This window comes from Nerophis ophidion, linkage group LG23 (assembly GCF_033978795.1).
Source record: "Nerophis ophidion isolate RoL-2023_Sa linkage group LG23, RoL_Noph_v1.0, whole genome shotgun sequence".
NCBI classification, from domain to species: domain Eukaryota; kingdom Metazoa; phylum Chordata; class Actinopteri; order Syngnathiformes; family Syngnathidae; genus Nerophis; species Nerophis ophidion.
This window is the reverse complement of record NC_084633.1, coordinates 25,400,453-25,419,768: the sequence shown is the minus strand read 5'-3', so window position 1 is coordinate 25,419,768 and position 19,316 is coordinate 25,400,453. Positions and strand designations below refer to the sequence as shown.

The window sequence follows — 19,316 nt, the reverse complement described above, 5'->3', positions numbered from 1 at the left end:
TAAAAGACGCATAAAATGATTCCAGTCTTGAATCGCTCACCATGAGGTCTGCCGTAGTTAGCCTGGCCTGGCCCCGCCCCTGGTCCGCCTGCAGGACCTGCAGAAGGGGGCATGTTTGGCATAGGTGGTTGCTGCATACCGGGCATGGGCCTCTTGCCTTGCACGGCCATTTGCAAATGATCCGGTATGGGCTGACTCCGTGCCAGGATCTTGTAGGCCATAATCTGAGCCCTGAGTTGGTGCAACTGATTCTGGTTGAAAGGGGTGGGTCCGGCAGAACCACCCGGTCCACCTACGGCGCCACCTGGTCCACCAGGACCCGGAGGACCCCCACGGTTAGGCTGTCCCATTCCCTGATTTGGTTCGCCGGTGCCATCCATTGGTCCCGCACTTGGGCCAGATGGACCTCCAGGCATCATGGGGCCAGATGGAGGACCATTAGCTGGGACTGGGCTTGGCGCGTGCTCGGAGCCTGCCAGTGGAGAAGGGTAGCCTGGGAGGACAAAAGATATAAAGAGTTTTCAGTACATTGAGGAGTTGAATAATAGGACACAAAGTGTATTGTTCAGACACGCCGGTCGTTAGGGAAGGGAATCAAAAACAAATTAGTGTCAATTCCTTGGAGTCACTTGACATTTTTTCAAACAATCCCCTTAACGATTCCAGTGGGTGGGAATGACGTCGTTACACAAAGTGTGTAGTGATGTCAGACAGCAACATGGCGCCTCGGCCGTGGAAAAACTCCAAAGTTTGGCTACATTTTACAAGAAAAGTTTGCAACAGCGCTATTTGTAATTGCAAGGTTGCCATTTCATCAAGAGGACGACATAAATATGCTAAAATCTTTTTTTTTTAAAGTATGCAGTAACTATAATTGAATGTTGCCTTTTTGAATACATCAGGTACTGACATCGCCCATCACGGTAGGACTATTATTTGTTCAATTGAAATGAATGTCTTCTTATTTAGAAGAGCATGACGAGAGAGATTCTGACTGGTTTTCGAGGTGGTCGGTACTGCTGCTAGAATAATGTCACAGAGCAGCGACTAAGTTACCCATTTGCCATGGAGCTCCTTATTTTTGGTAGGTGAATATTCAATAGTAGTCAGAGAAAGTTGTATGTTTTCCTCCCAGTAGACTTCCACAGTCATTTCCCTTGTACAGGTGAAAATGTAAATATCGTGTTAAAGTCCATTCATGTCAGCAATTCAACTTCAATTTCGAAACTAATATGTGATATTAACTCATTGTATGCAAATTGAGATATGTTTAGCCTTTGTTATAATTTTGGAGATCATGGCTCACAGTTTTATAAACCCCACATTTTCTGAGATTCTCAAATTAAGGTTTTCATGAACTGTAAGCCACAATCATCAACAATTATATCAAAAGAAGGCTTGAAAAATCTTGAGTTGCATGCTGTTAGCCTGTCATACATTAGTTTCACCGTATAAATCTAAAAAAAAACAAAAAAAAACATTTGCACAATATTCAAGTTTTTTGTGTTTCACAAGAATATTTTTCTAGGGAAATGACAAAGATTTTTAAGCTTTGAAAATGTTAGTAAATGTTACATTTTTGTGTAATTTCCACGTTTTATTTTGTTAAATACTACAGGAGAGTATTTCTTATATTTATTTTCACAAAAAGTTTTTCAGATGCTACTTACACAGTATGTGTCTCTTAAAACCTCCTTGTGGGCTTTGTAAGGTCATGTTACCTCAAATTGATGCAGATCCACCTTTTTTACTTTTTTTCTTTCAAAATAAAAATCAATAAGAGAACCGATCCCTACCGATTGTCCTAAGGCGTCTGCTAGTGCTGATAAATTTAAACCAAAAAGAAACACTGGACAGATAGGTAAAGGTGACAGAGAGAGAGAGTGTGATAACTTGAACAGACTTTCAGCTCTGTGAACATCTTTGTGCCTGGCTGCAAATATTTAAAGTGCTGGCATATTTTTCTTTTTTTTCGCTATTGTCAAAAGGAACAGACATTGGCATTACATTACTCAAAGGACTGCCATTACAGTTTTTACCAAAAATATTTATTTGTGAAAATTATTCTAAAACAATATCTGCTGCATAAATGTTTCCTGTTGGGTCTCAGATTTTCAAGCGTTTAACATGTTTTTATTTATTTGTGGCGGGCTACCCATTCGCCCTTGCTTTTTACACATTATAATGAGACTTGCCATGAAGGCTGGGCAATGAAACAATGTATAACAGGAATTACAGTTGCCCAAAACAGCCCTTATACGATATAAATTATATCAATATGTCCTACGATAGCATGTATAGTTATTGTTAAAATTCATGTTGATGACACTTTCTAACCGTCTGCAAATTTGACAGCGGCAAGAAAACGATTCTGGCTAGCAGTTAAATTCCCTCCACGGTGCAAAGCCACTTACTTCTAAGTAAACAATTCTCACATTTACGGCAGCAAATACACTGTTTCTTACAAATACCATTGTTTTCCTGTACATCGTAAGAGAATATGCTAACCACCAACTGCAAGCTAGAGCTCTTGAATGTAAACAAAGGTGAGCGGACCGATACAAATAGGCAGTAACTATACCAAGTATAAGATCATTATTTGGTTGATAAGTCGTTATATCAATACTTCTTTTAAAAACAATCTTCTGTTGTTTTTGTTGTGGTTTAAAAACTCAGGAAACAAGTCCCTGGACATAGGAAGGCATTAAGGGCAAACAACCAAATGATTAAATCAGAGCCAATAGTAGAAAATAATTCAAATATTTAATTGACATTGTTAATGTCTGTCTGTGTTGGCCCAGCGATGAAGTGGTGTCCAGGGTGTACACCTGCGATCCCAAGAGGGACAAGCGGTAGAAAAAGGATGTATCGATGTTACGTCGCCATGTTTGTGTCTGATTATAATTGTGATCAAAAATGCAATCGACCAGTGATTTTGAACATTTCAAGTATCACTGTTAGCATTGATATGGCCGATACTGCACCTGTATCTACTTGGATCGATATCCACATTTGTAGTATCACCCAAACTAATGTAAAGCATCCAAAACAACAGAATAATAAGCAAAAGTACATTTCAACAGAAGTGTAAATAGACTTGTGTGTACAACAGAATGCAACAAATTATAAACAGTAAAATAACAAGTAGACTGATAGTTTTGAGGAAATACAACTGGAAATGACGCAATATGTCACTGCATGTCAGCAGCTATATTACGAGGCTTTGTAACCCGTTTGGAAATGCTTCCATAATCATTTATATACCAAAATAATGTATCATGACATATATAGTTATCTCAAGAGGATGGGAGAAACTGGAAAGGAGACAACCTAACTCTTGCAGCAGCAACACCTCCTGCCAGCCACACACACTGGCTGTGTCCAAATTGGGTTCTGTAGCCTTAGCAGTGCGCATTTGTGGGCGGCTGACGTCTACGCGCAGCGCAAAAGATCTCCAAATACGACTCCTTAAGATGCAATCAAATGCGTTCCTCATGTCTTTTTAATAAACAGCTACAAGATTCTTGTGTGCACACAGGAAATCGCTTTTTGAGATGTCTCCTTCAGCTGTCGAACCTTCCTGGTGTGACGTGTCTTCGACAGCTCTGACCAAGTGTCAGCTGAGACTCTCAGCAGGAAAGAGACATCTCTTGGGTGGACGATCCTGCCCACCCACTCCAGACATTGAGGGACAGCGGAGTTCATACTCCAACAGGCTCCTTCAGCTTCGTTCCCACAGTGTTGGATTCAAGAAGTCCTTCATTCAGCACTCCATCCAGCTGTATAATCACTCGCCATACAGCAAGAGATGATTTCTATTACCTGACACCTACGTTTGCTACTTCTCTTTGTTTGTAAAGTTTATTTTCTTCTGGAACTACTCTCTATTCTATGCTGCAGCTGCTACATATACTGTAATATTGTACATGGTAATTGTTATATGTTGTATTAATAATATAAACATATATCCTATAATGCACATATATTATGTAAATTTTACGTATATATGTTATATTGCTTCTAGTCTATTTTATACCTGCATTGTCCTTTCCATCTTTTCCATCTTTTCCATCATTTGTAACTGAGCTACTGTGTGGAACAATTTCCCTTGTGGATCATTAAACTTTGCCTAAGTGTAAGTCAGAAAAAATGTCTGCACACAAGACTCTTAAATTCAAATGCAGACTCAGACCATAACTACCGTTTTGTAAATATCCATTACCCATTTTCACCGTTCATTTATTTTGTATGCTTTTGGAAGCTATAGCACTTCCATTGCCTCCTGTAGACGTGGGCGCGGAAATTATGAAGAGGCAGGACCCCTATGTAAGCGACAATTTTACATCCCATACACACGGGCGCAGCCAATTGAATGTGTTTGCGTTTTTAGCTTAGATGGCTAGCGACACTTGTAACTTGTTTATTTTCACAATGGTTGTACCTTGCGACGGTCAGAGAAGCCCTAGAGATCAATTTGTGTGATCAGAAACGCTTTAAATGAGTCCAAACTCTCACAGCCTCGCAAAGAGGTTGCTATGCAACCACATGCTTTAAAGTTTTAGCTAGTTAGCTTACAGCTTGCGGTATTTTCAAAACCCGATGAAAGATCACCTCACACTGCTCGTTTGCCCTAACGCTAGCTAGAGGTGACTATCAGATGATACTTGAGTGTTCAAAATTCTACAAATATTCGACACAAGGTAAGAACCATTGACCTTTTTTGTTTTTCTGTTGTAGCAACATGGTTGTTGATGTTTTGGAGAACGTAGCTTGCTGTTGCGACGTCGGCGTTTTGTTTACTACTTTTTTTGTCAACTAGAACCCTTTTGTTTACATTGTTTTTTTTGGGGAACCAGGATTTGCCCTACATGTTATTGATTGTGGCACTCAGAGCCAATCCTTGTCCCGAAGTTACAGATCTGATTTGCCGGCTTCCCTCTTCCACCTTGTACCAACATGCCAGTGCGCGTTCACCTACCAGACCTGCTGGGGATCTGAGACTGCAGTGGCCAAGGCTCCAAGACTGTAAGGGAAGCTGGCTTCTCCGAAACATAACAAATAGTGATCAAATATGTACTTTTGTGTTTATGTTGTGTATTCGTTCAACTTTTGTTCAGAATCAGCCGTTTCACTAAAGCGACTAATTTCTTCTCGTTCATTTGGAGCATAGAGTAGGTTGTTTCAAATTAAAGGCCTACTGAAACCCACTACTACCGACCACGCAGTCTGATAGTTTATATATCAATGATGAAATCTTAACATTGCAACACATGCCAGTACAGCCGGTTTAGTTTACTAAATTGCAATTTTAAATTTCCCGCGAGGTATCCTGTTGAAAAAGTCGCGGAATGATGACGCTTACGTTGACGCGTGCTTGTGACGTTATCGGTTGGAGTGGACATTTCAGGCCAGCACCACTCACGGCTAAAAGTAGTCTCTTTTCATCGCATAATTACACAGTATTTTGGACATCTGTGTTGCTGAATCTTTTGCAATTTGTTCAATTAATAATGGAGACTATAAAGAACAATCCTGTTGGTGGAAAGCGGTGGATTGCAACTGCCTTTAGCAACCGAAACACAGCCGGTGTTTCTTTGTTTGTTGTGAAGCTTTAACACAGAGCGGTCAAGCAAACATGTTTCTCTACGACGTCAACCAATTGTGATATGAATTACTGGAGACTTCAGCGGATTATGCGACCTCCTCCTGCAGCTGTCAAAAAGGCAGCTGTGATCTTGGCTCCTCCATTGGCTTCTCCCAGAGACACTGGCGTTCAACGCAGCCCTCCGACTTTCAGGTATGACTTTATAATCTCACTAAAACACTATTAACACAATAAACAGATAAGGGATTTTCCAGAATTATCCTAGTAAATGTGTCTAACAACATCTGAATTGCTCCCACTGCCGCCTTTTCTTTTTTTTGTTTTAGTGCTTCACTCTAACTTTCCTCATCCACAAATCTTTCATCCTTGCTCAAATGAATGAAGAAATTGTCACTTTCTCGGACCGAATTAAACCTGCTGCTGGTGGCTATGATTATAAACAATGTGAGGATGTGAGGAGCCCTACAACCCGTGACGTCACGCGCACATTGTCTGCTTCTTCCGGTACAGGCAAGGCTTTCTTATTAGCGACCAAAAGTTGCGAACTTTATCGTCGATATTCTCTACTAAATCCTTTCAGCAAAAATATGGCAATATCGCGAAATGATCAAGTATGACACATAGAATGGACTTGCTATCCCCGTTTAAATAAGAAAATCTCATTTCAGTAGGCCTTTAAGTTCATGAGTCAAGGTTTCATTGTACATTATGAAACTACTGTGGTTGTTTGTAGTACATTTAACTGGATTGTTATTCAAACAACATTTCTTTATAAAAAGACATGTTGCATGTTCAAATGATCAATGCAGAGAGTCTGTGACAGTGAGGGGTGGTTCAAAGGCAGCCAAAACCAGAGAGACATGACACACTTCTGGTGTTCTAGTGATGTATTATTACCCTGGGAATGTTGGTCCATGGGACTTGGAGGGGGTCCCATACCACTGTGGCCTCCCGGTCTCATAGCCATGCCTTTCATTTGGTTGTAGCGAGGGTCGTCTGGCATTCCCTTCTCGTGCATGGCGTCCATTGGCTGAATAGAAAGGGTTGCAATCGTGCAAAAAATACAAATTAGACAACCTTCAAACTCATAAATAAAGCAGGCAAAAAAAACAAGGCAATGAAAAAGCAAATGCAGTGCTGTACGGTGTGACAAATTTGATCACAAATGTGACTTAAAATAAAACAATAATACATTTTATTGTCAATCCGTAAAGCATGTTTGAAATAAATTCAAACCATAACCATTGAATAATTGGACTGTGATTGACACGGAAGTGTTGAGAGGTCCCCCCCACCTCCTCCGCCATGCACATAGGAGGGGCACGGCTGCTCACTGAGCTCACACAATCAAACTAGATCTTAGTTGGAAGAAATGGGTGGTAAAAGACTGATCGTTTATTTTTTACCACCACTTGACACAAACTAACTACGTGGGTCGGAGGGAATATTGAACAAATCAATGATAGAAGTGACAAACTTGCCATCCAAAAAATACCACGTTTGTTGACAAGAACATACACCTGTGGAAGCACATTCAATCTATTCATTAAGCTGAGGAAAAAGTAAGGGCTGCCATCAGTCAACTAATTGCTGCTTTACTGACAAAAAACGCTCAAAAGTCAGACTCGCTGACATCACACGTTACTAGGCAACGCCTTTTAAAAGGCGCTCCCACACTCCTGGCCTATAAACATCCATCCATTTGAAACTTATCTCAACTGCATTATGTCGGATATTTGAAGTTTATATTTTCAAGTGACACAATTACTTTCCCTAGTAATTAATTACATTGTTAAAGAGTAATTATGTTAGTAATTTAATTACTTATTTTCAGAACACAGCCTGCCACACAGCTTCATGAAGCAGTTGGCAGGTTGGTGTTCATCTTTATGTGTATGTCTCATAATAATGTTTACCTATTCAAACATCATTGTTAAAATGTCAATTATTTTCATGTTACCGCTGATGCTTAACCATGTCCTTTAAACAGCACTTTATTTCACATTTTTGTTTTTAATTAGTTGAATAATTGAGCATGGCATAATCTTTTTGAAAGAAGATTGGAGGTGATATTTGACTTATCTTATATCATTTTAAAGTTTTTTTTATTTTTGTCTTATATTAAGTTGGGATCATATTATGCAAAACCAACTTTTCTTACATGTTGGTGCCTGTTTTTGTGTATTTGGGATCCCCTTCAGTCCCAAAAAATTTCAAATCAAGGCATGGAGATATTTAGTTACGTCAACGAATATTTCAATTTATGGGCTGAACTATATCGGGATATGAGTTTAAGTCCATGTCGCTAGCACAGTTCAGGGATGTTCTATGTGTTCGAGTGTTGCAGTATGATGGCATTGTGTTTATATGTATGAGGGAACATGTGTACCTTGTTTCAGTGTTAATAATGAAATTGTGATTTTTAAGACATTTCATATTGCTGCAGAAAACTTCTGTGCAACAGAAGAAAAATTACATGCTACTATTATTTTTCATTTAGTAGTACGTAGTGGAAAAAGCTAAGTGTACAGCGCTGTATTGTCTTAATTTGTCAGCTCATTGGTACAAGAAATGGTGACTAGAGAGACCAACTGAACATTTAAAAAGATGATAAATACAAAATGATGAATGTACTTTGTGCATCTGGTGCATGTTGTCCTGAGGATATCCTGAGGGTCCCTGTGGAGGGTGCGGGTGCCCAGATCCAGGAGGTCCGGGACTGGGCCCCATCATACTATGGGCAGAGCCAGGGGAGGGACCTGGACTTGGGCCCATCATGCCACCAGGAGATAGCCCTGGGCCTGGGGAGGGACCTGGCCGAGGTGTCCCTCCCATTGGGGGGTCAGGAGTGGACATCTCTCAGGAGAGAGTGGGACCTCCGCGTGGCAGAAATAAGGATCCCTGGGAAGAGGGATTACAAAAAATACAGTTCAATTTAGTTTTTGGTGAATATAACAATCATTTTACATGTCCTTAAAAAGGACTTCACGATTAATCGTAAAAAAATCGAAAACCAGGTTTTGATTTGTATGATAACCTAACCGCAAAAGGCCCACTTTTTTTTCCTCCACTATCACCACCATTTGAGTGACAGACATGTTGGCCAATTAAAATAGAGGTTCTGTGCACTGCAGTGGAGGCAGCCAGTACGCTAATAAACATTACTTGCACCTTGGAAAAAAAGTTTTGATGGTGACTAGGCCTGAGCCTATAGTCAATCAACCCAACAATAATTACAAAGGAAGTCGAAATACTTCGATAAATTGTGTCCACGTGTGTTTTCTTCATTTCTCACTTCAAACAGGGAGACAGAGGTCTCACTCTGTGCATCAGCACAATTAACTGGTGGTAATTCATTCACATTCTTTGTTTCTGTGGGCCACACACACACACACACGTCACCTATGTAATAAGTTAGGGCTGGGCCATATGGCAAAAAAAATTATCACGATTACTTTTTCCATATCATCCGATCTTGATTGATATCACAATTGTTTTTTTTTTATTAAAGCGGATCCATGCAGGATTATAGTGAGAATTGTTGCATCCCTACTGTTTACGACTGCATTATCTTGAAACAAACATTTCCACCACGTTTGATGGAGGTAATACATGGTAACACCTGGTTTTAGGGCCATGGTTTTGCTTCATTTTTGATACTTTTTCAATCATAAACTTTTTGTTTTTGCTTTTTTATCATAAACATTCTGCAGTTAAAAAAAGTATAATTGGTGTCGTGAATACTATAATATGTTGTTTTTCCAAATGGAGGAAAAAAATGCCCTTCTAAGATGTTCAACATTTATGTAAGATTTTTGCTTACAGAGGTGAGTAAATGTTGTTATCTTTTTTGTTTATTTATTTAGGATAACTAAGTTATTTTTTATTCTTTTAAATGGTTGCTTGCATTTTGAACATACATTTTATTTAACGGTCACAAAATAATGCTGAAAATATCATTTATTGGGGAAAATGTGTGGTACAGAGATATCGTCCAGCAAGTAAAATTGTTTAGGTTTTATTGGCTATTTCTTCAGTTTTGAGCATTTATATGTATAAAATGTAAAAATCGCAATGGCAGCAAACAATAAAAAACACAAGGGCAGCAAATATTTTAAGTAATAAAAGAAAATAGCATGGAAACTATCTTAAATTAATAAGGAACAATGAAAATGCCACCCGGCGGAGGAAACTCATTTCGGCCGCTTGTACCCGTGATCTTATCCTTTCAGTCATGACCCTAAGCTCATGACCATAGGTGAGGATGGGAACGTAGATCGACCGGTAAATTGAGAGCTTTGCCTTCCGGCTCAGCTCCTTCTTCACCACAACGGATCGATACAGCGTCTGCATTACTGAAGACGCCGCACCGATCCGCCTGTCTATCTCACGATCCACTCTTCCCTCACTCGTGAACAAGACTCCGAGGTTCTTGGACTCTTCAACTTGGGGCAGGGTCTCCCCCCAACCCGGAGATGGCACTCCGCACATTTCCGGGCGAGAACCATGGACTCGGAGATGCTGATTCTCATCCCAGTCGCTTCACACTCGGCTGCAAACCGATCCAGTGAGAGCTGAAGATCCTGGCCAGATGAAGCCATCAGGACCAAATCTTCTGCAAAAAGCAGAGACCTAATTCTTCAGCTAACAAACCGGATCCCCTCAACGCCTTGATTGCACCTAGAAATTCTGTCCATAAAAGTTATGAACAGAATCGGTGACAAAGGACAGCCTTGGTGGAAACGGGTCCGACTTACTACTGGCAATGCGGACCAAGCTCTGACACTGATCATACAGGGAGCGGACTGCCACAATCACACACTCTCTGAGCACTCCCCACAGAACTTCCCGAGGGATACGGTCGAATGCCTTCTCCAAGTCCACAAAGCACATGTAGACTGGTTGGGCAAACTCCCATGCACCACCAAGGACCCCGCCGAGAGCACAGAGCTGGTCCACAGCTCCATGACCAGGGATCTCCCTTAGAGATAGGGTGAGTAGCTCGGCCATCCGGGAGGAGCTCAAAGTAAAGCCCCAGCTCCTCCACATCGAGAGGAGCCAGGTGAGGTGGTCAGGATGCCACCCAAACGCCTCCCTAGGGAGGTGTTTCGGACACGTTCGACCGGCAAGAGGCCACGGGGAAGACCCAGGACACGTTGGGAAGACTATGTTCCCCGGCTGGCCTGGGAACGCCTCGGGATTCCCCGGGAAGAGCTGGACGAAGTGGCTGGGGAGAGGAGCGTCTGGGCTTACCAGCTTAGGCTGCTGCCCCCACGACCCAACCTCGGATAAGCGGAAGAAGATGGATGGAAAATGCTGTTAATACGTGTGACGACGTAAACACCACTAGAGCAGCTATTGACAAATTAACTCGTCAACGTTACCTTCAAACCAGTCAATATGTCATATCAAATCAAAAATATATCAAATCATAAACCCATTTCTTTTCTGGATGTGACACTGTTGATGACACAAAAAGTAATTGATAGCAATTTAAATTTTCTTACAATTCAATAACAAAGTAAGTATGTGTGTATTGGCAAACACATTTAAAACAGTATTGTTAAATGTGTGATCTTTAAAAGTATTTAACAAATCAATAACAATAGTCAACCATTTAAATTTGGATTCATTTCAGGAACAACACAATCTTCTGGCTTATAGTTCACTTCTATGAATCAGGCATACGACATGTGGTTATTGTTACTTACTGGTTAAAAAAAAGGGCTCTAAGTGTGCGTTAATATCAGTCAAAGTAGACATAATATTGAATCGAAATCAATGTTTTTATGAATTATTGACCTATCCAAGGCTCTGATTACTTCTTGCGACAATTTTGCATATGTAAAAAAAACAGTTTTCCTTGACAATAAGGGCAGAAAACAAAAAAACATTAAAGAAAAAAAACAACTTCGAGTGGACGTATAGATGTGAAGTTGATGGAGACTAGAGATTTAAGCGTTAAATAAATAATGTATATATGCCCGGCACACCATTATCATTATTTCATGACTGAAGCAAAACACTTTTATACTGAAATAAATACACAAACAACTCATTAAATGAGAATATAGAAAAAAAACTACCAGCAGTGGTAAAGTTTATATCCATGAAAGAAATAAGAAAGTGAATGAATGTTTATAACTTAATACATTTACATATGCATACAAAGTTGTTCACTTTTGTATTCATTTTTAAATGATTTAACGTTTGACAACCTTTTTGCAAAACACAAAATAGAATGTGAGATATAACAGAATAATGCATACATTTATAATTTGTTTTCAAAAAGCTTACAAAAAAGCGGGACCCCAATTTTATGACTTGATGGGGTTAAATCAACAAAAATGATTCCCGAGCACGGCCACCGCTGCTGCTCACTGCTTCCCTCCCAAGGGGTGAACACGGGGATGGGTCAAATGCAGAGGACAATTTCACCACACCTAGTGTGTGCGTGCGCGTGTGTGTGTGTGTGTGTGTGTGTGTGTGAGAGAGACAATCAATGGTAGTTTAACTTTTTGCAATACAGGACATTTAAAACAGTATTGTAAAATGTGTGATCTTTAATAGTATTTAACAAATCAATAATCTTCAACCATTTTAATTTGGAGTAATTTCAGGAACAACACAATCTTCTGGCCTATAGTTCACTTCTATAAGTCAGGCATAGTACATTTATGTAGTTATACTTATTTACTGAAAAAAAGGCTCTAAAAGTGCGTTAATATCAGTCAAATAGACATAATATTGAATCAAAATCAGTGTTTTTATGGATTATTGACCTATCCAAGGCTCCGATTACTTTTTGTGAAAGATTTTGCATATGTTGTGTGTTTGCCATTAAAAACAGTTTAACTTTAATAATCCCCTCAGGGATTAATAAAGTATTTCTGATTCTGATTTCCTTGACAAATTCTGCAGAAAACAAACAAAAAAAAAACCCATTAAAAAAAACAAAAAAACGACTTAGAATGGACAGATAGCTCTGAAGTTGATGTTGACTCTAGATATTTAAGCCTTAAATAAAAAATGTATGTATGCCCGGCACACCATTATCATAATTTTATGACTGAAGAAAAACACTTTTATACTGAAAAAAATACACCAACAACTCATTAAAGGAGAATATAGAAAAAAATATCGGCAGTGGTAAAGTTTAGATCCATGAAGCACAGTATAACTCAATACATTCACATATGCATAGAAATTTGTTTACTTTTGTATGATTTTTTTAATGAATAAATCACCAAAAATTTTAGGTCCGAGCGCGGCCACCGCTGCTGCTCACTGCTCCCCTCCCAGGGTGTGAACATGGAGATGGGTCAAATGCAGAGGGTAATTTCACCACACCTAGTGTGTGTGACTACCAATGGTAGTTTAACTTTTTAACAATACAGGACATTTAAAGGCCTACTGAAACCCACTACTACCCACCACGCAGTCTGATAGTTTATATATCAATGCTGAAATATTAACATTGCAACACATGCCAATACGGCCTTTTTAGTTAACTAAATTGCAATTTTAAATTTCCCAGGACTTTTTTCTTGAAAACGTCTCGTAATGATGACGTGTACACGTAACGTCACGGGCTGTTATGAATATGAGCGCTGCGCACACACACACAGCTAAGAGTCGTCTGCGTTAACGGCATAATTACAGAGTATTTTGGACATCTGTGTTGCTGAATCTTTTGCAATTTCTTCAATTAATATTAAAGAAGTCAAAGTAGAAAGATGGAGTTGGGAAGCTTTAGCCTTTAGCCACACAAACATACGGTGATTCCTTCTTTAAAATTCACGGATGTGAAACTTTACTATGGATCACAGCGAACATGGATCCCAACCGAATGTCAACCAGCAGGTTTCGGTGAGTAAAATTGTGGTTAAAAAGTCGCCTCTTCAGCTGAGCTTGTGCCTCCCGTACAGCAGCCGTCGACTTCTCCGAGACACTGCGCCTCAACACCCGGCCGTGGACGTACACTTCCGACTATCAGGTACTGTTAAACCCACTTAAACACTAGCAACACAATAGAAAGATAAGGGATTTCCCAGAATTATCTTAGTAAATGTCTCTAAAAACATATGAATCTGTCTCAATGCAACGCGATTGCAATCGCGTTTTTTTTTTTTATAAGTTTTTTGTTTTTTTCTAGTCCGTCGCTATCAATATCCTCAAACACAAATCTTTCATCCTCGCTCAAATTAATGGGGAAATTGTCGTTTTCTCGGTCTGAATAGCTGTTTTTGTTGGAGGCTCCCATTAAAATCAATGTGAATATATGAGGAGCCATCAACATGTGACGTCATCGTCTGCGACTTCCGGTAGAGGCAGGGCTTTTCTCTAATTGCGAACTTTATAGTGGATGTTCTCTACTAAATCCTTTCAGCAAAAATTTGGCAATATAGCGAAATGATCAAGTATGACACATAGAATGGAGTTGCTATCCCCGTTTAAATAAGAAAATCTCATTTCGGTAGGCCTTTAAAACAGTATCGTAAAATGAGTGATCTTTAAAAGTATTTAACAAATCAATAACAATCTTCATCTTTCATCCTCGCTCAAATTAATGGGGAAATTGTCGTTTTCTCGGTCTGAATAGCTGTTTTTGTTGTACGCTTCCATTAAAATCAATGTGAATATATGTGGAGCCATCAACATGTGACGTCATCGTCTGCCACTTCCGGTAGAGGCAGGGCTTTTCTCCAATTGCGAACTTTATTGTGGATGTTCTCTACTAAATCCTTTCAGCAAAAATATGGCAATATCGCGAAATGATCAAGTATGACACATAGAATGGACCTGCTATCCCCGTTTAAATAAGAAAATCTCATTTCAGTAGGCCTTTAAAACAGTATTGTAAAATGAGTGATCTTTAAAAGTATTTAACAAATCAATAGCAATCTTCAACCATTTAAATTTAGGGAACCCGAGGGCCCCTGGATCAATCCCCACCTAGTACCAGCCTCGTCACGTCCGTTGTGTCCTGAGCAAGACACTTCACCCTTGCTCCTGATGGGTGCTGGTTAGCGCCTTGCATGGCAGCTCCCTCCATCAGTGTGTGAATGGGTAAATGTGGAAGTAGTGTCAAAGCGCTTTGAGTACCTTGAAGGTAGAAAAGCGCTATACAAGTACAACCCATTTATCATTTATTTAAATTTCAGGAACAACGCAATCTTCTGGCCCAGTTGTTCTCAAATGGGGGTACCCCTGGGGGTACTTGAAGGTATGCCAAGGGGTACGTGAGATTTTTTTTAAATATTTAAAAAAATAGCAACAATTCAAAAATCCTTTATAAATATATTTATTGACTAATCAACAAAATATGAATGTAAGTTCATAAACTGTGAAAAGAAATGCAACAATGAAATATTCAGTGATGACAGCCAGATTTTTTTGTGGACATGTTCCATAAATATTGATGTTAAAGATTTATTTTTTGTGAAGAAATGCTTATAATTGAGTTCATGAATCCAGATGGATCTCTATTACATTCCCCAAAGAGGGCACTTTAAGTTGATGATTACTTATGTGGAAATCTTTATTTATAATTGAATCACTTGTTTATTTTTCAACAAGTTTTTACTTATTCTTATATCTTTCTTCCCAAATAGTTCAAGAAAGACCACTACAAATGAGCAATATTTTGCACAGTTATACAATTTAATAAATCAGAAACTGATGAAATAGTGCTGTATTTTACTTCTTGATCTCTTTTTTTCATCAAAAAATGCTTTGCTCTGATAAGTGGGTACTTGAATTAAAAAAAAATGTTTTTACTAAAAAACAAGGTTGAGAACCACTGTTCTGGCCTATAGTTCACTTCTATGAGTCAGGCATTCTACATTTATGTAGTTATTGTTACTTACTGGATAAAAAAAAAGGTTCTAAATGTGCGGTAATGTCAGTCAAAGTAGATATTTGTCATATTTATGATATATCTGCGGCTTATAGTCCAGTAGCAAGAGTAATGTTAGCCGGGCCTAGTATGTTTTATTGTTAACGTTACCACAGAAGTGTTGGTCAAAAAAGTAACAAATCCCACAACAAATGATTAAACCACACGAAGATTTATCAACAAAAACGTGTATTTTCGAAGAAAAACACAAGTTTAAAATGTTAGCAGGCGAGGTAAAAAGACGAGAATAAGTTGTTACTTGATTAGCATGCTAGCGGGTTAGCCGACCTAGCTTAGCCGGCCATGCTCTTTTAGGCCAAAAGAATGAGCCGCTTGTTGGGAAAAGTTACAGCATCCGCAGCCGCTTGTGTCGACGGACTCAGGGCGCTCCGCTCACAACATTTCCTCAAATACATTTCATTCATTGCTCACACAGTCGCGCCGCCGCCGGTAACTGATGACGGTTGGCTGTCCTCCACACAAACACACACACAAACACACACACCGACCCACAGCACCGCCGCGCTCGCCAACACGTCGAACACACGCCGGTTGCCTTCGTGGATCGGGAACGTAATGTTGGACTTACACGAGTGCTCAAGAGCGGCGTTTGGATGCTCGCCGGTAGCAAAAGTCTCCGGGTTCTTCCTCCCTGGCAGAAAACAAAGAGCGAGCCTGTCGTGTTTTGTGCCCGCGCCCCCTCCCCTCTCCTCTCCACCCACTCAACAGCGCCCCCTTTGGCCACTGCCCCGCACTGCACAGTGTCCCATAGTGCAGTGGTCCCCAGCCCGATTGGTACCGGGCCGCAGAAGAATTTTTTATTAATTTTTATTTTAAAAAATTAATAAATTATATATATATATATATATATATATATATATATATATATATATATATATATATATGATTTTTTTTTTTTTTTTTTTTTTTTTTTAATTAAATCGACATAAAAAACACAATATACACTTACAATTAGTGCACCAACCACAAAAACCTCCCTTTTTCATGACAAAAACGTACCTTTTTCATGACAAAGAGAAAAAAAAAAAAAAAAAAAAAAAAGGACACCCCCACAGGCCGCGGGACAAATTATTAAGCGGATACAAAAAGGTTGGGGACCACTGCCATAGTGAAATGAAGTGAGTTACTGGTATACAAACCCCGTTTCCATATGAGTTGGTAAATTGTGTTAAATCAGTGGTTCTTAATCAAACCCTAGGGCAGTGGTTCTCAACCTTTTTTCAGTGATGTACCCCCTGTGGACATTTTTTAATTCAAGTACCCCCTAATCAGAGCATTTTTGGTTGAAAAAAAAGAGATAAAGAAGTAAAATACAGCACCATTTTCTCCATCCATCCATTTTCTACCGCTTATTCCCTTTTGGGGCCGCGGGGGGCGCTGGGGCCTATCTCAGCTATAATCGGTCGGAAGGCGGGGTACACCCTGGACAAGTCGCCACCTCATCGCAGGGCCAACACAGATGGACAGACAACATTCACACTCACATTCATACACTAGTTTTTATTATTTAGTGTTATTTAGTGTTAAATTTAGTGTTGCCAATCAACTTATCCCCAGGTGCATGTCTTTGGAGGTGGGAGGAAGCCGGAGTACCCGGAGGGAACCCACGCATTCACGGGGAGAACATGCAAACTCCACACAGAAAGATCTGAACCCAGGACTGCAGGAACTTCGTATTGTGAGGCAGACGCACTAACCCCTTTTCCACCGTGAAGCCCGTCATCATTTTCTGATTTATTAAATTGTATAAAAGTACAAAATATTGCTCATTTGTAGTGGACTTTCTTGAACTATTTAGAAATAGGATATAATAATAACTAAAAACTTGTTGAAAATAAACAAGTGATTCAATTCTAAATGCAGATTTCTACACATAGAAGTAATCAACTTAAAGTGCCCTCTTTGGGGATTGTAATAGAGATCCATCTGGATTCATCAACTTCATTCTAAACATTTCTTCACAAAAAAAAAAAATCTTTGACATCAATATTTATGGAACATGTCCACAAAAAATCTAGCTGTCAACACTAAATATTGCATTGTTGCATTTATTTTCACACTTTATGAACTTCCATTCATATTTTGTTGAAGTCATACGTTTGGCCAGGCTCTTTTGTAGTGGACAGCCTTGTCATTTGCAGCCGATATTTCATGATATGATTCTTGAATGCGCTTTTATTCTGCTCAACAGGAATGCATGCTGTTGTATTTCGCAAGTTTCAGTTTTGAGTTTTTTTAACTCTGATTATGTTCCATTGTCTAGACACCACTGTAATGCACTGGTGGAGGTGCAACAAGCGGAAAGTTGAGTAGTAAATGCCCTCTTTGACTTGTACACTTAGTAAACACTTAGGGACGGCGTGGCACAGTGGGAGAGTGGCCATGCGCAACCCGAGGGTCCCTGGTTCAATCCCCACCTAGTACCAACCTCGTCACGTCTGTTGTGTCCTGAGCAAGACACTTCACCCTTGCTCCTGATGAGTGCTGGTTAGCGCCTTGCATGGCAGCTCCCTCCATCAGTGTGTGAATGTGTGTGTGTGAATGGGTAAATATGGAAGTAGTGTCAAAGCGCTATCCAAGTACAACCCATTTATTTATAAGTATTATTCAATAAATATATTTATAAAGGATTTCTTAATTGTTGCTATTTTTAGAATATTTTTGAAAAAAAATCTCACGTACCCCTTGGCATACCTTCAAGTACCCCCTGGGGTACACGTACCCCCATTTGAGAACCACTGCCCTAGGGGTTCGGTGAGTCAGGCTCAGGGGTTCGGCAGAGGTCAAAACACACCCGACTCATCGTGTAAATCAGGGGTCGGGAACCTTTTTGGCTGAGAGAGCCAAGAAAGCCAAATATTTTAAAATATTATATGTGAGAGCCATATGATATTTTTTTTTAACACTGAACACAACTAAACGCATGCATTTTTAGGTAAGACCAACATTTCTAGAGTGGAATAGGTCTCTTATTTTTTGGAATAGCATTAATATTCTGAAGCTAACCGTGGAAGGGGCGTGGCCTGTAGGCCTGCAGCGAATCAGGGTGTGCCAGGACTGGCCTCGAAATCAGTGACAGGTCCGTAGATGGCCCATCTGGGTCTTGTTATCTAATCCAGTGGTTCTCAAATGGGGGTACGCGTACCCCTGGGGGTACTTAAAGGTATGCCAAGGAGTACGTGAGATTTTTTAAAAATATTATTAAAAAAAACAACAACTCAAAAATCCTTTATAAATATATTTATTGAATAATACTTCAACAAAATATGAATTTAAGTTCATAAACTGTGAAAAGAAATGCAACAATGCAATATTCAGTGTTGACAGCTAGATTTTTTGTGGACATGTTCCATAAATATTGATGTTAAAGATTTGTTTTTTAATGAAGAAATGTTTAGAATTAAATTCATGAATCCAGATAGATCTCTATTACAATCCCCAAAGAGGGCACTTTAAGTTGATGATTACTTCTATGTGTAGAAATATTTATTTATAATTGAATCACTAGTTTATTTTTCAACAAGTTTTTAGTTATTTTTATATATTTTTTTCCAAATAGTTCAAGAAAGACCACTACAAATGAGCAATATTTTGCACTGTTATACAATTTAATAAATCAGAAACTGATGACATAGTGCTGTATTTTATTTCTTTATCTCTTTTTTTCAACCAAAAATGCTTTGCTCTGATTAGGGGGTACTTGAATTAAAAAAATGTCCACAGGGGGTACATCACTGAAAAAAGGTTGAGAACCACTGATCTAATCACCTGTCGCTCTTTTATAAGCAGCAG

The 19,316-nt window shown here is 39.4% G+C and overlaps 1 protein-coding gene across 2 annotated transcripts in view; it reads right to left on the bottom strand.

The window, feature by feature from the left end:
• smarca4a (SWI/SNF related, matrix associated, actin dependent regulator of chromatin, subfamily a, member 4a) overlaps positions 1–16,233 on the bottom strand; it is a 50,089-nt gene extending 33,856 nt beyond the window's left edge. For both annotated transcript variants that reach the window (XM_061885341.1, XM_061885342.1), the window contains exons 1-4: positions 16,093–16,233; positions 8,240–8,506; positions 6,503–6,635; positions 41–493 (exon numbers count right to left, since the gene is read on the bottom strand). In XM_061885341.1, coding sequence (XP_061741325.1) covers positions 41–493; positions 6,503–6,635; positions 8,240–8,461 — 808 coding nt within the window. In that variant the 5' untranslated portion in view covers positions 8,462–8,506; positions 16,093–16,233. The remainder of the gene's footprint in view (positions 1–40; positions 494–6,502; positions 6,636–8,239; positions 8,507–16,092) is intronic.
• Positions 16,234–19,316: the final 3,083 nt, after the last annotated feature.